Genomic DNA, 20,228 nt, shown 5'->3' on the forward strand with positions numbered 1-20,228 from the left:
TTTGTGTGTCTACCCCAGAGTGGTGGAGAGAGCTAGGATTCCATCTCAGAACCTGCAACTTCCCCCTCCTCTTCTGAGTCTTTGAATTGGCAGCAAAGAATCGTCTCTAAGGCCTGTGATTATTGACAAAGCAAAGAGGTTGGGACTTCGGCATCAGGACAGGCTCATTTACTCAGGGACTTAGACACATTCTCTGATCGGGTAGAATGTTTTTTGATTATATATCCTTGCGCCTATTCTCATTCACAGTCCTCTTTCCCTGAGTCTCTGGGCTTGATCTCTCATATTCCACAACCTTCCCTCCCATTCCTTCTCCATCAAATGTCCTTCAGATGGGACTGACCCAATAATGTATCAAGAAGAAAATCAACCTGAGAATATGAGTTACCTGTTGCTGTATCACAACTTACCCCAAAACCTAGTGGCTTTGTGGAATAAATATTTATTACTTCACAGCTTCTATGGGCCCGGAGTCCAGATGCTGGTCCTCACAAGCTGAGGGTCAGGGTCTCTCACAAGGGCTACAGGCATCTCAAGGCTCAACTACTCACATGTTGTTGGCAGGATTCTTCGTGGGCTGCTGGACTGAGGGCCTCAGTTCAAGCCAGCTGGCGGCTGGAAGCCGCCTAAGTTCCTTGTCACGTGAGCCTCTCCACAGGGTGGCTCACAAGATCGCAGCTGGCTTCATTAGACTGAACAAACAAGAGAGAGAAAGAGTGTATGGGCAAGACCTAAGTCACAGTCTTTTATAACCTGATCTCAGAAGTGACATCCCATTCTCCTGACTCAGTAGCAGCAGTCACTATGCCCAGACCACATTCAAGGAGAGGGGATTACACAGGAGTGTGACAGCAGGGAGCAAGGTCATTGGGAGCCTTCACAGAGGTCTGCCTACCAACCACATTTACTCATCTAGTTAAGTATGTCACACAAAGCTTTATTGATGACTGATAGATTTAGTGCTCCCTGGAGATTACTGCCTGCTCTGGCTCCATTCCCACTTTCCATTACTGAAGAAAAAGGGTCAGAAACTTGATATACCTCATTGTCATTTAACAAACATTTATTAAGCATTTACATGTGCTTAGCACAATGGTAAGGAAGATAAAATTTGAGAGGTGAGGTTAATGCTGTCAGAGTTCTGGGGAGCATGTCAGGAATCTGACCCTAGAGGAGGTGACCATGAAGCAAATGCCCCGAGGGGCAGCAGGAGCTAGTCTGACCACACTGGGGGTGGAGAGCTTCTGACCAGAGGACGACAGGCAGAGAGGCCTGCAGGCAGGGGAGAGCAAGCCTTTCTGTAGATGTAGCACCTGTCGCCCGTCCTGCTTCTTTATGTCTAAACCACCCAGTGGCAGCCATGGGCATGCCTGCACCCATGTGTACCTCCTCCAAGACCAACCCCAGTCTCTAGGCCTTCCTGAAGCCGTGGCCTCGGGCCTCGGGCCTCGGGCCTGACTTGAAGTATGTGTGTATCGATTGGCTGTGGTTTGTGCCTCTCCCGGGGCCGTTGGGATTTACTGACCTACCAGGATGCCAAATCGGTGTTGCTCTGCTGGAGCCTGAATTCACACAGGGCTCTTGATGGTTCCATCCCAGCATTGTTGTAATCCAACGTGACCCTAAAGCCAAGGGCTGGTGCTTGAGATTCACTGGGGAGAATCGTGCCTTCCCAGCAGTCTTCATTTTTCTCTTTCTACTGCTCTGAACAAAGACAACTTCTGAAGCCTGTTTTTTATCTTCCTCGGAAGGCATGTCCTGGGCACTGATCCCAGGAAGAGGGCTTGATTATTTCCAAGCTGATGGTGGGCAATAGGTTTCATTTTCTGATCCTAGAGTTTTAGCCACATGTGGCTTTAGCTAGAGTTTTAGCCACATGTGGCCGGCCACCTCGTGCATCCCTTTTGCCTCATCCCCCATCATCATTTTCCTATTAAAATGCTTTCAGAGGTTCGGTTTCATGTTCTTAAAAAGCAACCTAGTTGCTCATCTTGGGTTTTGCGACTCTGACATTCAGTCCTCAGGCAGCGGTGCCTGGCCCAGATCGCACTGAGGGAGATTTAGGGAATACTTGTGTGCTTAATGCTGGGTCAGCCCTCTGCGGGGACGACAGACAACTGTCACACAGTGAAGTGCATTTGAATTTCACAAGCCACATAGATACGCAAAAAAGAAATCTTTAGCTGGACTTCATCCCTCTTGAGTGCTTGCTGTCTGAGCTGCACACAGTCTGGGCATCTCCAGGCAAACTCTGAAGCCAGTCATCCCAGATTCTGGCACCGAGATGGGTGCTGTGCCCTGGGGACTATGCTGAGTGCTGTGGCATCAGGGGAGGGGTGTCCGCGGCTCCAACTCCATGTGTGGTGAGGCAGCCCGGTCCTTTGCTTATGGCCAAGCCTGGTTCTTCTAGGCAGCACTCCTCACTCCCCGGCCAAGGCAGCCGAATTCATAGGCTCTCCCGGCAGCCAGGGTGCACACGTGATCTGTTAGGCTCTAACTCTTCTGTGACTGAGAGACCACTTGAGGCTCGTTGCCTCTGCAGCTGGGAAACCATGGGCTACAGGGGTGCATGGGGTCCTTCCTTGATGCTGTCCGAGCAACCCAGGCATCGATCTTCCTTCTGTGCCCCTCAGCTCTTGGAAGCCCAAGAGAGGTTGGGGCTTGGCCCGGGTCCACCACGTCTGCGATCTCCTGCATCCCACACTGTGCTGGCTCATAGGACTTCCCTGCAAGGGACACACCACTGCATCAGACTTTCTTGCTTTTCTGCACATCCTCTTACCTCTCTCCCAGCTTCATTATCTCACTTGCATTGGGGCTGGAACTGCTGGATCTGGCTGTTCATAAGCACTTTCCAAACCAGAGTTAATTGTATACTTTATTATTTGTCCCCTCCCCCCCAAAAATGGCCAAAAGTCAGGGATGATGGTAATTATAGGGTAAAAGACAGAGGTGATTCCTCAGGATACAGTGATTAATATGTGATAATGATTTATATTAATACAGTGATTAATGTGTTATCCAACCAAAACGGGATTCCTGAGATGTTTATAAACTAGTTGGGAAGAAAAAATATATACCCTGAAAAAAAAATAAATGATAATACATGTTTCATGTACGCTGACAAAAATAAAATATTTCACAAGATAGAACATGTTTAATTGTCAGAGGAAAATTATTATAAAAGTTAAACAGCAAAAAATAGCAAAAAGAGATTTCGTAGTATTTCCTTGAATGGATAAACCACATTCTGTTAATCTATTCACCAGTCAATGAACTTTTGGCTATTTCCTCTTTTGGCCTACCAGACCATAGCTACTGAACATTTGTGTCTGAGTTTTGGGTGGACATATGTTTGCGTTTCTCTTGGACACATACACAGGAGTCAGATTGCAGGGTTATATGGTAAGTTTATGTTTACCATTTTAAGAAACTGCTTACCTGTTTTCCAGAGTAGTGTACCATTTTATGGTCCCATCAGCAACATACAAGCGTTTCGGTTTTCTCATGTCCTTGTTCGTCTTTTTGATTATAGCTCTTTCAGTAGGTAAGTGGTATCTCATTGTAATTTCAGTTCTCATTTCCCTATTGATTACTCATGTTGAGCATTTTTCGTGTGATTGTTGCCCATTTGTACATCTTCTTCAGTAGAATGTCTGTTCAAGTCTTTCCCTGTTTTGTAATTGGGTTGTTTGTTTTCTTATTATTCAGCTGTAAGAGTTCTTTCTATGTTCTGGACACAAGTTTCTTTTTTATTTTTTTAGTTTATTCTTGGTGTTTTTTTCCATTTCTGCTTTATTGATATACAAACTTGTAAGATATTTTTTTTAATGTTTATTTTTGAGAGAGAGAGAGAGAGTGAGCACAGGGGAGGGGCAGAGGTAGAGGGAGACATGGAATCCAAAGCAAACTCCAGGCTCTGAGCTGTCAGCACAGAACCCAACGTGGGGCTTGAACCCACGAAGTGTGAGATCATGACCTGAGCCAAAGTCAGACACCCAACTGACTGAGCCACCTAGGCGCTCTGTCGTTTTCATTTTCTTTTAATTTTTTGAAGAACCTCTACTCTGTTTTCTCCAGTGGCTGTGCCGATTTACATTCCCACCAATAGTACACAGGGGTTCCCTTTTTTCCATGTCTTCACCAGTACTTATCTCTTACCTTTTTGATAATCATCCTAACAAGTGTGAAGTGATACCTCATTGTGGTTTTGATTTGCATTTCCCTGGCTACCTTTTCATATACATATTGGCCATTTGTATGTCTTCTTTGGAAAAATATTTGGTTCCTCAGTCCATTTTTTTAAATTATTTTTCTAAACAAAATGTTCATTTATTTTGAGAGAGAGAAAGAGTGAGAGAACTTGAGTGTGAGCAGGGGAGGGGCAGCAAGAGTGGGAGAGAAAGAATCCCAAGCGGACTCCTCACTGTCGCCACAGAGCCCGACACGGTCTCAATCCCACCCACTGTGACATCATGACCTGAGCCGAAACCGAGAACTGGACACTTAACCACCTAAAGCACCCAGGCACCCCTGCCTTAGTCCATTTTTTAATTAGATTGGGTTTTTAGTTTTGTTTTGTTTTGTTGCTGTTGGGTTGAATGAATTCATTATATATTTTGGATATTAACTCCTTATCATATATATGATTTGTAAATATTTTGTCCCATTTAGTAAGTTGCCTCTTCATTTTGTTTTGTTTTGTTGTTTTTTAAATTCTTAAACATTTATTTATTATTGAGAGACAGAGCACGAGTGGGGGAGGGGCAGAGAGGGAGACACAGAATCCGAAGCAGGCTCCAGGCTCTGAGCTGTCAGCACAGAGCCCGACGCGGGGCTTGAACTCACAAACCGCAAGATCATGACCTGAGCCAAAGTCGGACGCTTAACCAACTGAGCCACCCAGGTGCCCCGACCTCTTCATTTTGATGATGGTTTCCTTGCTGTACAGAACCTTTTTACTTTTGATGTGGTTCCACTTGTTTATTTTTGCTTTTGTTGCCTTTGCTTTTGGTGTCATATTCAAAAAAATCATTGCAAAGACCCACAAGTTCTTTATCAGATATAATTTGCAAATATGTTTTCCCAGTCTGTGACTTATCTTTTTTATTTTTTCTAGTGGTGTCTTTTTTATAATATTTTTGAGATAAAATTCACATACCATACAGTTCACCATTTTAAAGTCTATCATGCAGTGGTTTTTAATATATTCACAGAATTGTGCAACCATCACCACAATTGACTTTAGAACAATTCATCACCCACTGAAAGGACCCCACATCCATTAGCACTCACTCCTCATTCCTCCCAAGTCCCCAGCCCCAGGCAGCCACCAATCTACTCTCTGTCCCTATGGGTTTGCCTGTTGTGGACATTTCATATAAATGCAATCAAACAATATTCTGTCTTTTGTAACTGGCTTATTTCACTTAGCATAATATCTTCAGGGTTTGTCCACGTTGTAACATGTATCAGTACTTATTCCTTTACTTGCCGAATCGTATTCCATTGACCCTTGAACAATGGTGGGGGCCTTAGGGGTACTGACCTCCTGCACAGTTAAATATCTGTGTATAACTTTTGACTCCCCCCAAACTTAACTACCAACAGCCTACTGTTGATCCATATGTTACCCATGACATAATCAGTTAACACATATTTTGTATGTTATATGTATATGTATTCTTACAAAAAGAGAGTTAGAGAAAAGAAAATGTCATGAAGAAAATCATAAAATACATTTATAATGCTGTGCTGTATTTATCAAAAAAAAATTTGGGGTGCCTGGGTGGCTCAGTTGGTTAACATCCAAACTGTTGATATCAGCTCAGGTTGTGATCTCATGGCTGTTGAGATCGAGCCCCACGTCAGGCTCTGTGCTGAGCGTGGAGCCTGCTTGGGATTCTCTCTGTCCCTCTCTCTTTCTCTCTGCTCCACACCCACTCAACATGTACTCTCTCTCTCAAAATTAAATATGGTTTTTTAAAAATCCACATATAAGTGGAGCCGTGCAGATTAAACCCATATTGTTCAAGGGTCGGCTGCATCCCACACTTTATTTAAATCATTCATCAGTTGGTAGACCCTTGGATTGTTCCCACTTTTCAGCTCTTATGTATAATGCTGCCATGAATACTTGTGTACAGATTTTTGTGCAGACCTGTGTCTTCATTACTCTCGGGTATATACACGAGACGTGGAATTGCTGGGTCGCGTGGCACTCAGTGTTTAATCTTTTGAGGAACTGTCAGGCTCTTCTCTAAAGCAGCAGGAATGCACCATCTTCCGTTCTTGCCAGCAGCGTGCAAAGGTTCCAATTAAGCTGCATCCTTGTTAACACTTGTTATTGTCTACCTTGTTGATTGTAGCCATCCTAATGGATGTGAAGTGGTGTTTCATTGTGGTTTCGATCTGCATCTCCCTAATGGTTTATAATGTTGAGCATCTTTTCAGGTGCTTATTGGACATTTGTATGTCTTCTTTGGAGAAGCATCTATTCAGGCCCTTCGCCCATTTTTAAATTAGGTTACTTGTCCTTTTGTTATTGAGTGTAAGTTTTCTTTCTGATTCCAGATAGAAGCCCCTGATCTGATAGATGATGTGTCAAAATCTTCTCCCATTCTGTGAAGTGTCTTATTACCTTCTTAAAGGTGTCCTTTGAAAAAAGTTTTTAATTTTCATGAAATCCAATTTATCATTTTATTTTGTAGTTTATGTTTTAGGTGTCATATCTAAAAAAGTCATTGCTTAACCTTTTCTTCTAAAAGTCTCCTGGGTTTCATGACCCATTTTGAATTAGTTTTGATATACAATGTGAGGTAAGGGTCTAAGTTCCTATCATTTGTATCATGGAAAGATCTCAGAAAGTATGCTAAGTGATAAAAGCAAATTGAAAAATGATATGCACAGTATGATACCATTGATGCAAAATTTTAAAGTATGAAATATCATACATTATTCATAGTTATATAGGTACACATAGGAAAAAGAATTCACCCCAAAATCTTTGGTGATTGTTGCCTCTGAAGGGATGAGAGGAGAGACTGGGACTGGACACTAATAGGTCTTCAGACTTCTCTGCGGCGTTTCTAAGTTGAAGTGAATTTGACAAACTAAGAACAGTTTGCAATGTGGGTGTTTATCATGTTATGCTTTTTAGCTTTCTGTATATTTTAAATGTCTCAAATTAAAATACACACACATACGCTCACACAAACCAAAGGGTTAGAGAACAGACTGTTTCTTTGTGGCGCCGCTCGCACGCCGGCCGAAGCGCTGAGGTGAGGCTTTGTGCATGGAGCCCATCGGTGTGTTTGGGGCAGATTCTGTCGTGCGGGGTGTTTCTGAGCTAGATCCCCAAAAGATAAATCTCTTCATTTGAACTCATTTGCCCACTTTGACTTCTATTTTCCCAGTTTTGCTTCCACAGAAAACCTGCCCTGTGTCACACCCAGTGTCCCTTGTTCTGAAGAGCAGCATCGGGGCCCAAATCTCAGTGAGCTTCCTTTAACTAGAATTTTTAAATGTGATCCCCTTGCTCCAAGCTTCCTCCGAAACTGTACCGGAGCCTTCACAGGGAAAGTTCGGCTTCCACCAGGTGTGTGTCCGTCCTCACCTGGTCCCCATGGAATGGCCCCGACAGCCTCACTGTGTGCTTTTGGCAAGTGCGGCGACCCGGCCCCCAGGAAGCAGCCTGCAGCGGAGCTCGGACACGCGCTCAGGAGCGTGATCCCCTCGGGCTGGGAGTTCAGAGGTGCCGGGTGCCCGCCGTTGCCCTGGGAGTGGAAGGGGCTCTTCCGGCATCTCCGTGAGCTGTGTTGGCCTGACACAAAGCTCTTCCGCTTCCCTCTGTGTTTTTCTACCATAAAATGGGCACAAGAACATACACCCTTTCTGTTCATTCACAAGTTATTGTGAGGGTCAAGTGAGGTCATGTCCATAAATGTGTTTGCAAACAAAAAAGAAAGATGTTTGTGTATCATTTTCCAACTGTGTGGCCCCGGCCCCTCTCAGATCCTGGACCCAGCTACTCTGCTCAGGCTGTCTGCCTGCGAGGACCCCCTCTCCATGCTAGCCTCTGCTTTTCCTCCCACTTTTAGTCCAGTCTAATGGGATTCTCTCTCCTTCTCCCGCCCCCACCTTCCTTCCTTTTTTCCTTTTCTTCCTCTCTGCAGTCCTAGAGGCAGCCTGACTCCTTCCTTTCAAATGCGATCACGCAGTGCACTGGCCCACTGAACTGAGCTCTTTCGGCTGGCTTAGACTGACTGAGTAGAAGGACTTTCTCCTTCCTCAAAGAGGTAAGATACCTGAGGTAACACGTTTCATCTCTCTGATTCTCCCAGGCTCAGGCCACAGGATCACCACATACATCCCCCACTCACGGAGGCGGCCGCCCGATGCCCATGCCTGTCCGCTCAACGTCTGCTGGCTCCACCCCCACCCACTGTCCGCAAGACCCACTGAGCGGAGTCGGGGGAGACATGCAGGAGGCCTTTGCACAAGGTGAGATTTGGGAGCAGAGCTCACTGGAGAGCTAGAGGGGTTTGGAAATGTGAATGAGATTCCTACTGAGATTTTTCCAGTTTCTTTTGTGAGCTTAGCTGTAAACGATCAGATTTTCATATACAGTATAAATAAGTCAAGTGCTGGTCCCTTCTCATTTAGATGGGCTGGTCTCCCAACGGGAGGTCTACAGGCTTCGTATGTTTGTGAAGAGCAGGCCTCCGGGGCTTCTGTGCTTTTTTTTCCCCTGGGTTACGGGAAGTGCCTTGTCCTTTGGGCTTTGCCTCCTCTGGAGGAATTGGGTGGTATCATTCCTGGAGTCATGCTTTGCCTGGAAACTCTTTAGAGCAACTAAGAGAAGGAAGAGTGGAGCTCTAAATAGGGCCTTGCTGAAGGCACACTCAGCACAGGATCACTACAACTGTCTGAGGGGCTAGCGACCAACCGTGTCGTATAGTTGGGGGAAGACGCCGTGGCTAAGGAAGTCCTGTCAGGGAGACAAAGTACTGCCTGGTGGAGCTGGTGGAGAGTAAAGTCCTACATCAGGCCAACGAGCCTGGAATCCGACTCTCATTCTGGAATCCAACTCCCTTGACCGTGGCTGAGAAGCGTGCCGCTGATGGGTTCCTACTCCTCAGGTGGAAAAGGAGAGGGAGGAGAAGGAGGACTTGGGTGCCTCGTGCCCCTGATGTGCCCGGGAGCGGGTGGAGATGCCCCATCTCCCCTAGGTGCCCTGCACCGCGTCTAGGGCCTGGCAGACCGAGGCGTGCGCTCGGCTCTTTCTCCACGCCCGCCCACCTGCCATCGCCGTCTGCTCTGACTGTCCTCAGGTACGAGGAGAAACCTCCGCAGTGACCTGCTGGTGGCCGCTGATTCCATCACCAACACCATGTCATCCCTGGTGAAGGAGCTCCACTCAGGTGAAGCCCAGAGCTCCTGCCCGGCCTCACGCGCCCCTTTCCATCCCCACGCCCTCCTCACGTCCTCGCCACGTGGTAAAACATCATCACGTAGCACACGCCACCTCAGTTCACCACTCAGCCTTTTTGCCTTCTAGGAACACACTGGACGTCTTGGCCCAGGGAGCCTCTCTGCCACACGTGATCACACAGAGACGCTGACACGTTATGTTTCTCTCAAGAATGCTCCTTGCAGGACAGACCCAATCCAGACTTTAAAGAAGTTCAGAGCCCCACGCACACACAGTTAGCCCCTTTCCCTGCTTCATTCGTCCTCCGCCAGCTCTCCGTCCACAGCCTCTCTCTCCCCAGGGCTGCGCGACCGCCTCGTTCTGAGGCTTTCCTGGAAGACTGGAACTGAATCAGCCACAAAAGCTTCTGGACTTTCTCCCAGTTGCCTTTCTGCTCTCTCCTATTTGATTTGGTTTTGAAACCCTATTCTCTCCTTTTGTCCACGACTAGGCTCTGATTTCATGTGACGTTTGTGACCTGAGTCTGTTGCTCCTTCGCTCCTCTGTCCCGTCTTCCCTGTGGCTCCTTCCTCAGTCTCTCCATCCCTTAGCTATTTCACTGATTTTCCAGACACCCTTACCTCATTGTTCTTCTTACATAAAACCCATGAAAGAGAGAAATAATAAAAGGCCATTCCCCTATCGTCATATTTTCAAGACTCCCCATGACTCTCTTCATTTTATAACTGCCAGCTATTTACTAATCGGTTTAGAGTAGTCAGATTCCCATGTTCCGTATTAAACACATAGGTTCCCTTCCTGAGCACTACATATGGCCCTCCTTTGTTCTTTTCACCTAATATAATGCTTTTGAATATGTTGAAGTCGCTTAACAAGGTTATTAAATAAAAATATAAAGCAGTGTTTCCATGGACTGTTCAAACACATCCACTGAAATCATCAGTCCAGGCTCTTAGGGAAGGGAAGCCTTGGGTATTTCTTCAGACCTTTGAAGGAGAAAGCATACACCTTTAGTGTTGTCATGGGTCTGGCCCATGGCTTCACTCTCAAATCTGCCTGATTCCACTTAGAAGAGAGTAAGCGTATGGCCTAGGTTGGTTTTTTCAATGCAATTAAGATGCCAGTTCTCCCGTGGAGGGGGTGTGAGGGTGACAGAGTCTCCATTCTGGTCCCATTCCTCAATCCTCAGAAGCACGGCCCCCTCTTTATTGTATGATAAACACACATAAATACAAGAGGTGACTGCCTTTGAGATGACTTCATGGGTGATTAGAGATTCCCTTCCCTAATAGAACTTCCCACAGATGCCAGAAATCCCACTTTTTGAAAGAATTTCAGGCCATGAACGTTAATCACACTGTCCCTTGTGACTACTTACTAGGGTTTGGGCAAAATCAGTGGCTCATGAGCTCATCACACTAGATGAGAGGTAACCGGACACCATTAAACACACGGCACACAGAGATCAAATAGCTCCACAAAACTAACAGGTCACAGGGATACCCAGCAATCTCTTATGGTAGGAAAGGGTGGTTTTAACAAAATGATGCGATGTATTTGGAAGGCGCCTTAGAGAGCATGTCGTCTAGTCCCCTTCAGAAATGCAGTGAGTGATTATCAGAAGAGTGATTTGCTTGAAGGGGTGAAGCTGGTCCTAGAACTTAGGTCTGAAGAACCTGAAGCCAGGGCTCTTCCCCCCACAGAGCCCTTCCGTCCACACGGGACAGGATGTCAGATTCACAGCCCCACGAGGGCCCCTTTCACTGACTCTGTTCCCTCCCAAGCCCTGAAGTCCACAGGTAGATGTGGACTAAGTCCACACATGACAGCACCTTTACAAAATTCAGAAACAGATTCCCTTTACACGCGAGCTGCCAGTTTCTCAGTGAATGGAAGAGGCTGGCCCAACACCCACACACGTTTACTGTCACCACCAAGGGTTTTGTTAGGATGAGGTGAGATGTTCAGATTGTCTCTACGTATTTTCCATATCATGTGAGCATACTGTTTATAGGTGTAGCTTGTCCTCCTCATCTTTTTCAAAATACTTTCACAAATAGTAGAATCTAAAGGTTGGAAAACATCTTAGAAGTCATCTAATCCAGGTTGCTGCCCAGTGTAAAAGTCCTGTTTGAATATTTCCAGTGAGCTCATTCATGACCAGCTCTCATCATGAGGAAGTTCTTTCTTATCAGGGAGCCAAAATTTGCCTCTCTGTAAGCAGTTTATCCTCATTCCACCCTCTGAAGCCACCCAGAGTAAGTTCAGTCCTTCCTACTCCTATTAATTTGGCCTTTCAAGCGTTTGATGACAGGTAACATGGCTGTCCCTATGCCTTCTCTTTAGGTGGCTGTTTGATGTTCCTTCAGCCATTCTTTCTTTGAGAGAGAGAGAGAGAGAGAGAGAGAGAGCAAGCAGGGGAGGGGCAGAGAGAGGGAAAGAGAGAATACCAGGCAGGCTCCGCGCTGTCAGCACAGAGCCCGACAAGGAGCTCGATCTCACAAAACGTGACCTCATATGACTTGAGCTGAAATGGAGAGACTGAAACGTAACAGACCGAGCCACCCAAGGCGCCCCCTCCTTCAGCCATTCTTAATGTGACGTGGTTTTCACTTCACCATTTTGCTTGCCAACACTGGGATATGGTCGAGAGTTTCAAGGCCCCAATTCAAAATGAGCTCCCAGAGCTGAGCACACTCCTCCCTATCACGGGGGATGTGCTCCCTGCAGAGCCCAGCTCTCTGCTGGCTCTGTTGCTGGCTTCCCTGCTGACTGCGCTGGGGGTGACACCTCTTCTCCATGCCTGCTTTCGCTCAGGGAGGCTCCAGGGAAAGCAACCTTTGAGGACATTAGCTTTTAACACACAGCCACTTTGCTGTTCAGTCATTTTAAGTTTGTTATCAGCCAAAACTTCTAGTTTGGGGTTTTTTTTTCTTTTTAAAAAAAAAAATTTTAAGTTTATTTATTTATTTACTTATTTTGAGAGAGACAGACAGTGTGAGTGGCAGAGGGGAAGGGAGAAAGGGAGAGAGAGAATCCCAAGCAGACACCATACTGTTTGCACAGAGCCTGACATGGAGCTCGAACTCACCAAACTGGGAGAGCATGACCTGAGCAGAAACCAGGAGTCCGACCGAGCCACCCAGGCGCCCCCTTTTGGTGGTTTTTTCTTTTTTCTATTAAAAAAAAATTTTTTTTTAATGTTTTATTTTATTTTTGAGAGAGAGGCAGACAGAGCACAAGCCGGGGAGGGGTAGAGAAAGAGGGAGACAGAATCTGAAGCAGGCTTCAGGGTCCGAGCTGTCAGCACAGAGCCCAGCACGGGGCTTAAACTCATGAACGAGAGATCATGACCTGAGCCAAAGTTGGAAGCTTAACCGACTAAGCTGCCCAGGCACCCCTGGTTGTTTTTTCTTAACAGAAGCCAGTGTTAATCTAGGTATTCTCCCACCATGTACTTTTATGGTTGCTTTCTTGAACCTGAATGCAAGGTATTAGATGTATCCCTAGTGGGTGTCATCACCTTAGGGAAAGCGGGCATGGAGAAGAGGCAGCCACCCCCGACCTAGTCACCAGGGAAGCCAGCAACTGAACCAGCAGCAAGGTGAGTGACCTCAGCTGTGCTGCCCCTAAGGGCGTAGGGCTTATGGGTAAACAGTGCTAGGGCGTGCACCACGCAGGGCGCATACTAGGTGAGCGTCAGCACCCGTGCAGGCCTGGGACCGTGAGCCTTTAGCTAGGGCTTCGTCCCAAGCCTTCTGAGTTACCGCCTTCACCCTCCCTCTATGCTTGTGCTGTGCTGAAGGGTCACTGGCCTCCTTGGACTTGTTTTCACAGCAGAGGAAGGTGCAGAGGAAGAAGAAAAGAAGATGCAAAGTGGGAAAGAAAGAGGTAAAGGCAGCTCACAGGACCCCTAGTTTGAGTGGGAGGCAGAGCTGGACAGCCCCTGAGGGAAACTCCCCTCCCTTTTGTTTCTGCTTTCCTTCCTGCTGCCCCTTCCCCCAAAGCTTTCCAACCCCCACAGTTCCTTCTGCCTACTTTTCCCAACCGACCATCAAGGTTTGCCCTGGAGGTGGCGGTGTCAGGCGGATCAAGAAAAGCCTCCTGATTCCAGATACTGTGATAGATGGTTCGGATATAGGAAGTAGATACCAGCAGAGCACAGAACATGACCCTTTGCCTCCAGGAGTTTATAATCTAGTCAGAAAGGCAAGACAGAGATATGCAGAATAAATAGGAGATAAAATGAAGTAGCAGGAAAAGTTAATCATCGAACTTTGAGTGTGTGATTATAAATACAAGAAACGTTTCTGAAAAGGAAGCGATTCTTGTGGGCAGAATAGCCAAATGGTTTTCTGGCCTCGATGGAAGAATTAAAAGCAATAAAGAAAGGTATCAGCAAAGGACAGTAATGCCTTCCTCGTTTTCTTGTATAGAAAACTTGCTTAATAACTTGTTATGAACAAGGAGCTGTGCTAAATGATGTCCACGTATTATCTCATTTGGCACTTAACAACCCTGTGAGACACATAACAGTGTCCCTATTTTACCACTGAGAAAATAGGCTCTCAGAAGTATAGATCACGTAGCTGTAAAGCAGCAGAGATTCAGTGTGAACTGGGTCCTTCTGACCCCACTTCATACACTTAATCTTCATGTGTCTGTGCCATGCTGAACAAAAAACATTTGGGAGTTATATGAGCTCTTATTTCGGTCCTATATTAATATGTCTATTTCTGGATTCCTCCAAAACATAAGCTCCACAAGGTAGAGATTTCGGTCTGTTTTGTTCAGGATGTATCCCCAGTGCCCGGCACATAGTGAGGTGTCAGTAAATTCTCACATACAAGGAAGTAAGCCAGGTGATGTACCAGAGAGTGCTTCGTCAGGGACAGAGCGGGAGCGGCCCAGAGGAGGCTGGGCTCTGGAAGGTGTGCCCACTCTCTCTACCCCTGCTGAATGCTCTGCACTGAGCACACCCTTCCTGTTTGATTTCACAGCCCCCGAGCAAGGATTCGAGACAGGGCTCAGAGCAGTTCAATAACCTGCACAGATCATAGCTGGCAGAGCCGGGAATCCATGCCCATGCGGCTGGTAGACGAGGCGAAGTGAGAAAAGTCGTAAGGAAGGGTGGGAAGAAGTGGAGTGGGAGTTGCAGGCGAAGAAGGTGGGAAGGGAAGGGAGGGGGGTGCCTGGGGGTAGGGTCTGCCGTGCTGCTTGCCACGGGGGCTCGCAGGGCAGGAGAGGCAGGCCTTCAGAGTTTGCCACCAGACTCTGAGACTGTCCAGGATCCTGGGAGGAGTGGAGAAGCGGAGTCCAGGTGCCACAGTCCTCTAGAGAGTCAGCGAGGCCTGCGAGGCAGTGGACGGCAACTGTGCGGGATTGAGGACCACGGCATATTTGGCATGGCCGCCCAAATGTCAGAAGTCGAGGTCAGCTGTATTTGAGACATCTAGCAGTGTCACAGGGAATGGTAGAGAAGACCCTTTCCTTGCCGAGAGCAGACCAGGGGGAAGGCAGAAGGGTTGTTGTGCAAGAGACGAAGCAGGGAGGAGATGCACAGAGATAAGTTCACACTCCGTAAACACGTGCTCCAGTCACACGTGTGCACGCACGCGCGCGCACACCACACAACTCATCCAGATCCTAGCGTTCGTGTGGAATGTTCTTGGCTGAAGACGTAACATCTGCTGCTTTGGCCTCTCTTCCCATTGACCCTCCCTTCCCAGTAGCTTTTCCCATGGCTTCTCCTCAGCCTCCCTGTATTCTGTGCAGCACACGGAGGGCGGCCCTGACCGCTTGGGCCTTGCCATGACCATGGACTGCAGCCCAGGTCCTGGTTCAGGGCTGGGTGTGGGCTGCATCTCACACGTGGACGGGCATAGTTCCCATTGCCTGGTGCCCCCTGGTCTCAGGGGCCTCTGTCTGCACCTGTGTTCTCTGCCAGCATCTCTCCTCTCTGCCCCTCTTGCTCTTAGTGTCTCCCCATCTCTCTTCCAGTGCACACACCAACATTTCTGTCTGTCCCCGTGAGACCTCGTGGGAACACCTGAGTTTCCGTTGCTGTGGCTTTAGGTGCCATCCCAAGAAAAAGAGTGTTAAGAGCCAGGGTGAGACTTGAGTAGGGTTTTAAACAAATGTTTGACTCTTGGCATTGTACATACAGGTCTCAGGATATGTCTTCTTAGCTGAACTGTGGCAGGTATGTGGGTGGAGGTACAAGCCAGGTATTTTTACAGATGGACCTTCCGATGGTCTGCCGTGGCCTAGACATGAGATTTTACTACAGACCAACATGGCGGTAACTGCGGTCACCGAGGCGTTGGAGAAGAGTGACTGTCAACCGTAGAGAGAGAGGAGATGTGCTTCTTTGGGGTTGAAGTGATGCTGACCTAACATAAACACAATTTGGTCAGCACCCCACCAGGCATAGTCTGCTCAGTGCAAAAACCCTAAGAGCCAAATGGGCACTTTTGAAGAATTCGTGACCAAGCCAGACTTCACCAGCACGTTCGCCCCTACCTCAGCCCCCTCACTGCCTTACCCTGGATCTCTGGCTGGCTGCATTCTGGGGAACGCTTCTGCTCCCCTGGGGTGCCGCACTGACTTCGCGTCCCCTCACTGCTCACCTGGGGTGTTCAGAGTCCTTGTCGCCAGGACTACACAGATGAAACAGACTGACACAGTACTTCAGAGCCCGAAATTCATCTCGGCCACTCCAGGGCCTCATGTTATGCTCCTTTGTCCTTCAGAACTGCCTCTCCCAGAACCTGCCACCCATGGTGTTGGGAGCTGTAAATCCAGTTTGCTCGCTCAGAGTAAACACACACTGGTGTGTGTCCAGTAGGCTGACAGCAGCAGCCCTCTGTGAATTCTCAGGCTTTTGTGGGTGCAGTCGGTGTTCAAGATTTCAGGGGGAGCAGGAGTGATTGAGCATCCCCAAGCAGACACGCCTGCAGGCAGGAAACACCGCCAGTATCGAAATTTAATTCCTTCTCACCTTGGTCACTTTCAGAACCAGATGGGCTGCGCCCCCAGATATCACCACTCCCTAGATTTAGGGTGGCTTCATTTCCATTTTAGTAGTAGTATTTTCCCTCTCCCGAGAGACACTTGTTTCTCCATGGTGGTTCTGCGTCCGTTGCAGGTGCTGGTTGTAGGTAGCGTGACTGTCCTGGCCCTTTTCATAGTTGGTTGGGAAAAGCCAGCATAGGGGGCAGAAAGGGGCGAGTGAAGTCCAGAAGCCCGTGGGTGTGTGGGCCGGTAGTCCCCAGGGAGAAGATGCAGGCTGGTGAGACACCCCAGGCGTGACTCCGTGTGTTGTTTGTATCCGTGCTGCACAGGTTAGCAGAGGAGCCGGGACAGAGAGGAAGCGCGGGTGAGTACAGTGTTCTCTGCCCTCCCCACGGCCCCTTTCCCTTTGTACCCACGGTCTTCCTTTCCCTCCTCCCTTTCCTTGGTCTCACTTTCCAAGCCAGCCACCCTGAAGGGGGGAGATTCCAGTTAAAGCTTTTCTTAAAGAGCCCAGTTCACCTTTTCGCTTTGCCTCGGCCCCGCTATCATACCCTCTTGGCCCCTCTTCCCGGCTCTGGCCCATCTTGCTCTACGCTGGGTCTGGCCTGGGCCTCCGGCATCGGTTGGTATCACTGGTGTCTGGATGCAGCCGGCAGACCCAAGAGCTGCCAGCCGACACGGGCTCTGGGAGCCAGTGGCCAAGGCTGTCCCGGCCACCTCTGCCACCTTGCTGGTTGCCCACAACCACCGTCATTTCTCTCCCAGGGTCTGTGCCGGTGCCCCAGGGTTCCGACACCCAGAGCTCTGATCTGCCTCGGAACCTGACCACAGACACGTATTTCCGTCCTCCAGGGTCACATCCACTCCAATAGAGCCAACCAAGCCATTTCCTGTGGTGCCTGCCAACCCGCACCCCCTCGTCCTAAAAAATTAATGAAAATACAGATTTCCCTCTGGGACAGTGCTCATTGCTTTAGGAGGTAGTCTTTCACATCTTTCCATCTGAGGACCTTGACTCTTCTCCCAGTTCCAAGACAGTGAGGCTCCGGGGCCTGCTTGCTAGAAAGAAGGGATGAAAATAATTGGACAACTAGTCTGTTCAGAACAGTTCTTTGGAAGATAGATGTCTTTGGTTTGACCGCGAGATGTCTCTTTATTTGTCAATCTTTCTTTCCCTCCCCTCCCCCACTTCTTGTGTTTAAAAGTTAGGCCGTCTTCCTCAGTTACAGATCTTCCAGGCAGAAAAGCCAGGGCTGCAGCCCCATTATCCCAAAAAAGGAACATCTCCAGGCCTTTTCCTGCCGGCCGCACCCCCCACGTGCACCCGGCCCTTGAGGGGCTCTGTTCTGCCAGCGCTGCGGGACCTGCCGCCTCGGAGCCTGCACTGACTCAGGGATTGTGCAAGCCTCTATGGGAAGCACCCAAGCTGCAGAAGTTCTCTCGCTGCCCTGGAAATCTCAGGGCCTCCGGGGCTTGGGCAGGGTTTTACCTAAATTCACTGCACATTCAGGCAAGGCCCTTCCCAACAGCAGGCCTAGGCCGCTGCAGCCAACGAGGGAGTCAGGAGCTGACTTGCCCCTCGGGAGCTTGCCAGAGCCCCCCTCCCCGGGGGCACAGAGGAACTGGGGGATAAGGATAGGCACGCCAGAGCCGTCTGGCCCCCCCCTCTTCCTGCAGATGAGGGAATGAAGAAGGCCCACGGCCTGGGAGCTTGGTGCCAGAACTAGAAGCGGAGCTGGGTCTCCTGACGCTGTCCTCAGACCTCAGATCGGGAGTTAGGAGAAACTCATCAGGAGTAGAGAGTCAAATGAAAAGCATAAAAACTCAGGTGGCTCAGTTTCACAGACCCTTAAGTTCTGCCCTCTTCCGGCCTGAATCTGAGGTGTCGTCCCTGCCACCCAGTGTTTGTAAGCACCTCTCCAAGCTCAGTGCCCTTCTCCTCGGTCACAATCCTTCTTCCCAAAAAAGCACCACATTCCAAACCTCGCACTGTAAACCCCGTTCTTTCTTCCCAGAAACGTTTCCTGGCCCTGTGACCCCAGCAGCAACTCCCAAAAAACTCTAGGTACCCCCCACAAAAGAGAAAGCCCCTTTCCCTAAAAAGGAGCACGAGTGTTATCGACTCTTTGCATCTTCTGAGTTGAAAGCTAAGCATCCCGACAGCCCCATCCCAGGACATTGCCTTGCCCCAGCAGATGTTAGCAGCATTTGCTTGGAGACCCTCTGCAGCACCCGTGAGTAACAGCGTGTCTGTCCTGCACAGGCACAGGGGACATGCAGCAAGCTGGCGTTGACATGAGGAAGGCGAGATCTTCCCCCAGAGGCGCATTCCTGTCCATCTTTCGGCTGCACACCTGGACCAGGCTTGCAGGCTGCCAGACGTCACTACCTGGCAGGAAGAGGGGAGCCCAAGCCGGTGGGAAATGGGAGGGACTGCCTGATGCCGCTGCCGCCGGTGGGCCTCCCCCTTGCACAGTCCTGCATGAACTAGCATCTTCCTCACTCCCCTCGGGCCACGGTCTCATCTCTGCAACAGGAATTTACCGGGAGGTTGAAAAGAGAAAAGAAACAGCACGAATCTCCTGTGTGTGTGACCTGATGGAGTTCTTGCTGGAGTTCTTGCTGGCGTCTTGCCGGCACATCGCGTGCTCCCTGGGGTGGGGGTACAACTTTCCTCACCACCTTTGACCTTTAAAAACCAACAGGTTTTCTTCCCTGTGTCGTGCAAAGACAGCTTCAGGCTTTACTGAGTTTTACAGATATTCACACCCTGGCCACAGTGCTAAAAATAGCCTCCTTCCTTTCTCTCATACTGGTTAGCTAGGCTTCCGCCCCGGTTGGTGCCGCTCGCTGCTCAGCAGCCTAGGCGGCAAGGGGGAGCAGAGAGCAGCCCAGGAGAGGATTCTTTGCAGCAAAGCCCGCCGCCGGCCGGCCAGGGAGCGCTGACCGGTGACCACCAGAGGGAGCACTGACCCCCGGGCGCTGTGCTCCCGCCACCTCCCCCTTCTCAGGGTTCCATTCTGCTCTGGCACACATGATAATCAATCCCAATTCCCGGTGATTTTCATTTATTTTTTTTCTGCTCCCTGGGCTCCAGGATGTTATTTTTAGTAGTGGAACGGCTATAAATATTTATAAAGGGCAGCGACTGGAATGAAGTGAGAGGCCCCACAGCTGGCTCTCTCATCCCCCCAACACACACGCCCCTGCGGACCCCTGCCCGCTGCCTGCGGAGCCAGTGGGCTCAGCCCGTAGCCACCCACGGAGGGAGTCACGTGGAAACCTCGTGAGGGCGCAGCCAGGGTGAAACGGGTGGGGTTGACTCTCCATCCTTCCCTCTCACTGTCCCCGCTTCCTCATTACTCCCACCCAGGAAGGAGGTCAGGGCTTATTCCGGGAGTGCTGTGCGCTGCTAGGCCCAGGGCCTCCATGTCATGAATACTACGTATGAGGGGCAGGTGCAGCCTGGATCGCTCCAGCTGTGTGAGAGCAGAGAGGAAATGGGAGCCTGCGGAGAGGCCCCACGCCCGTGGAGGGCTGGCCTTCCACAGCAGCTTCCGAGCGCTGTCTTGGCCCAGCCGTGACCAGCAGTGAGCCGAGGCCCCGGAGAGCCAACAGGGATTCTGGTAAAACAAAAGCACTGGTGAAAAGGTTCTCCCACACGCTCAGGAAACAGGGATCCAGCCTTGCCTGGAGGGCCAGATGGGGCAAGAATGAAAGTAACCATATGGAAAGTTCTGAGGGACACTCCGTGCCAACCAGTGGTGAGATTAGGTATGGG

At 49.2% G+C, this 20,228-nt stretch overlaps 1 protein-coding gene across 7 annotated transcripts in view; it reads left to right on the top strand.

Moving 5' to 3' along the window:
* DTNB (dystrobrevin beta) overlaps positions 1–18,767 on the top strand; it is a 239,718-nt gene extending 220,951 nt beyond the window's left edge. For 3 of the 7 annotated variants that reach the window (XM_042982350.1, XM_042982349.1, XM_042982354.1), the window contains 5 exons: positions 8,343–8,502; positions 9,333–9,422; positions 13,271–13,324; positions 16,777–16,811; positions 18,711–18,767. In XM_042982350.1, coding sequence (XP_042838284.1) covers positions 8,343–8,502; positions 9,333–9,422; positions 13,271–13,324; positions 16,777–16,781 — 309 coding nt within the window. In that variant the 3' untranslated portion in view covers positions 16,782–16,811; positions 18,711–18,767. Of the gene's footprint in view, positions 1–8,342; positions 8,503–9,332; positions 9,423–9,559; positions 10,345–13,270; positions 13,325–16,776; positions 16,812–18,710 lie in introns of those variants that run through there. The other 4 variants (XM_042982351.1, XM_042982353.1, XM_042982355.1 and 1 more) reach the window with 4 other exon arrangements.
* The last annotated feature ends 1,461 nt before the right edge of the window (positions 18,768–20,228 follow it).

Source organism: Panthera tigris, chromosome A3 (genome assembly GCF_018350195.1).
Source record: "Panthera tigris isolate Pti1 chromosome A3, P.tigris_Pti1_mat1.1, whole genome shotgun sequence".
In the NCBI taxonomy this organism is placed as follows: domain Eukaryota; kingdom Metazoa; phylum Chordata; class Mammalia; order Carnivora; family Felidae; genus Panthera; species Panthera tigris.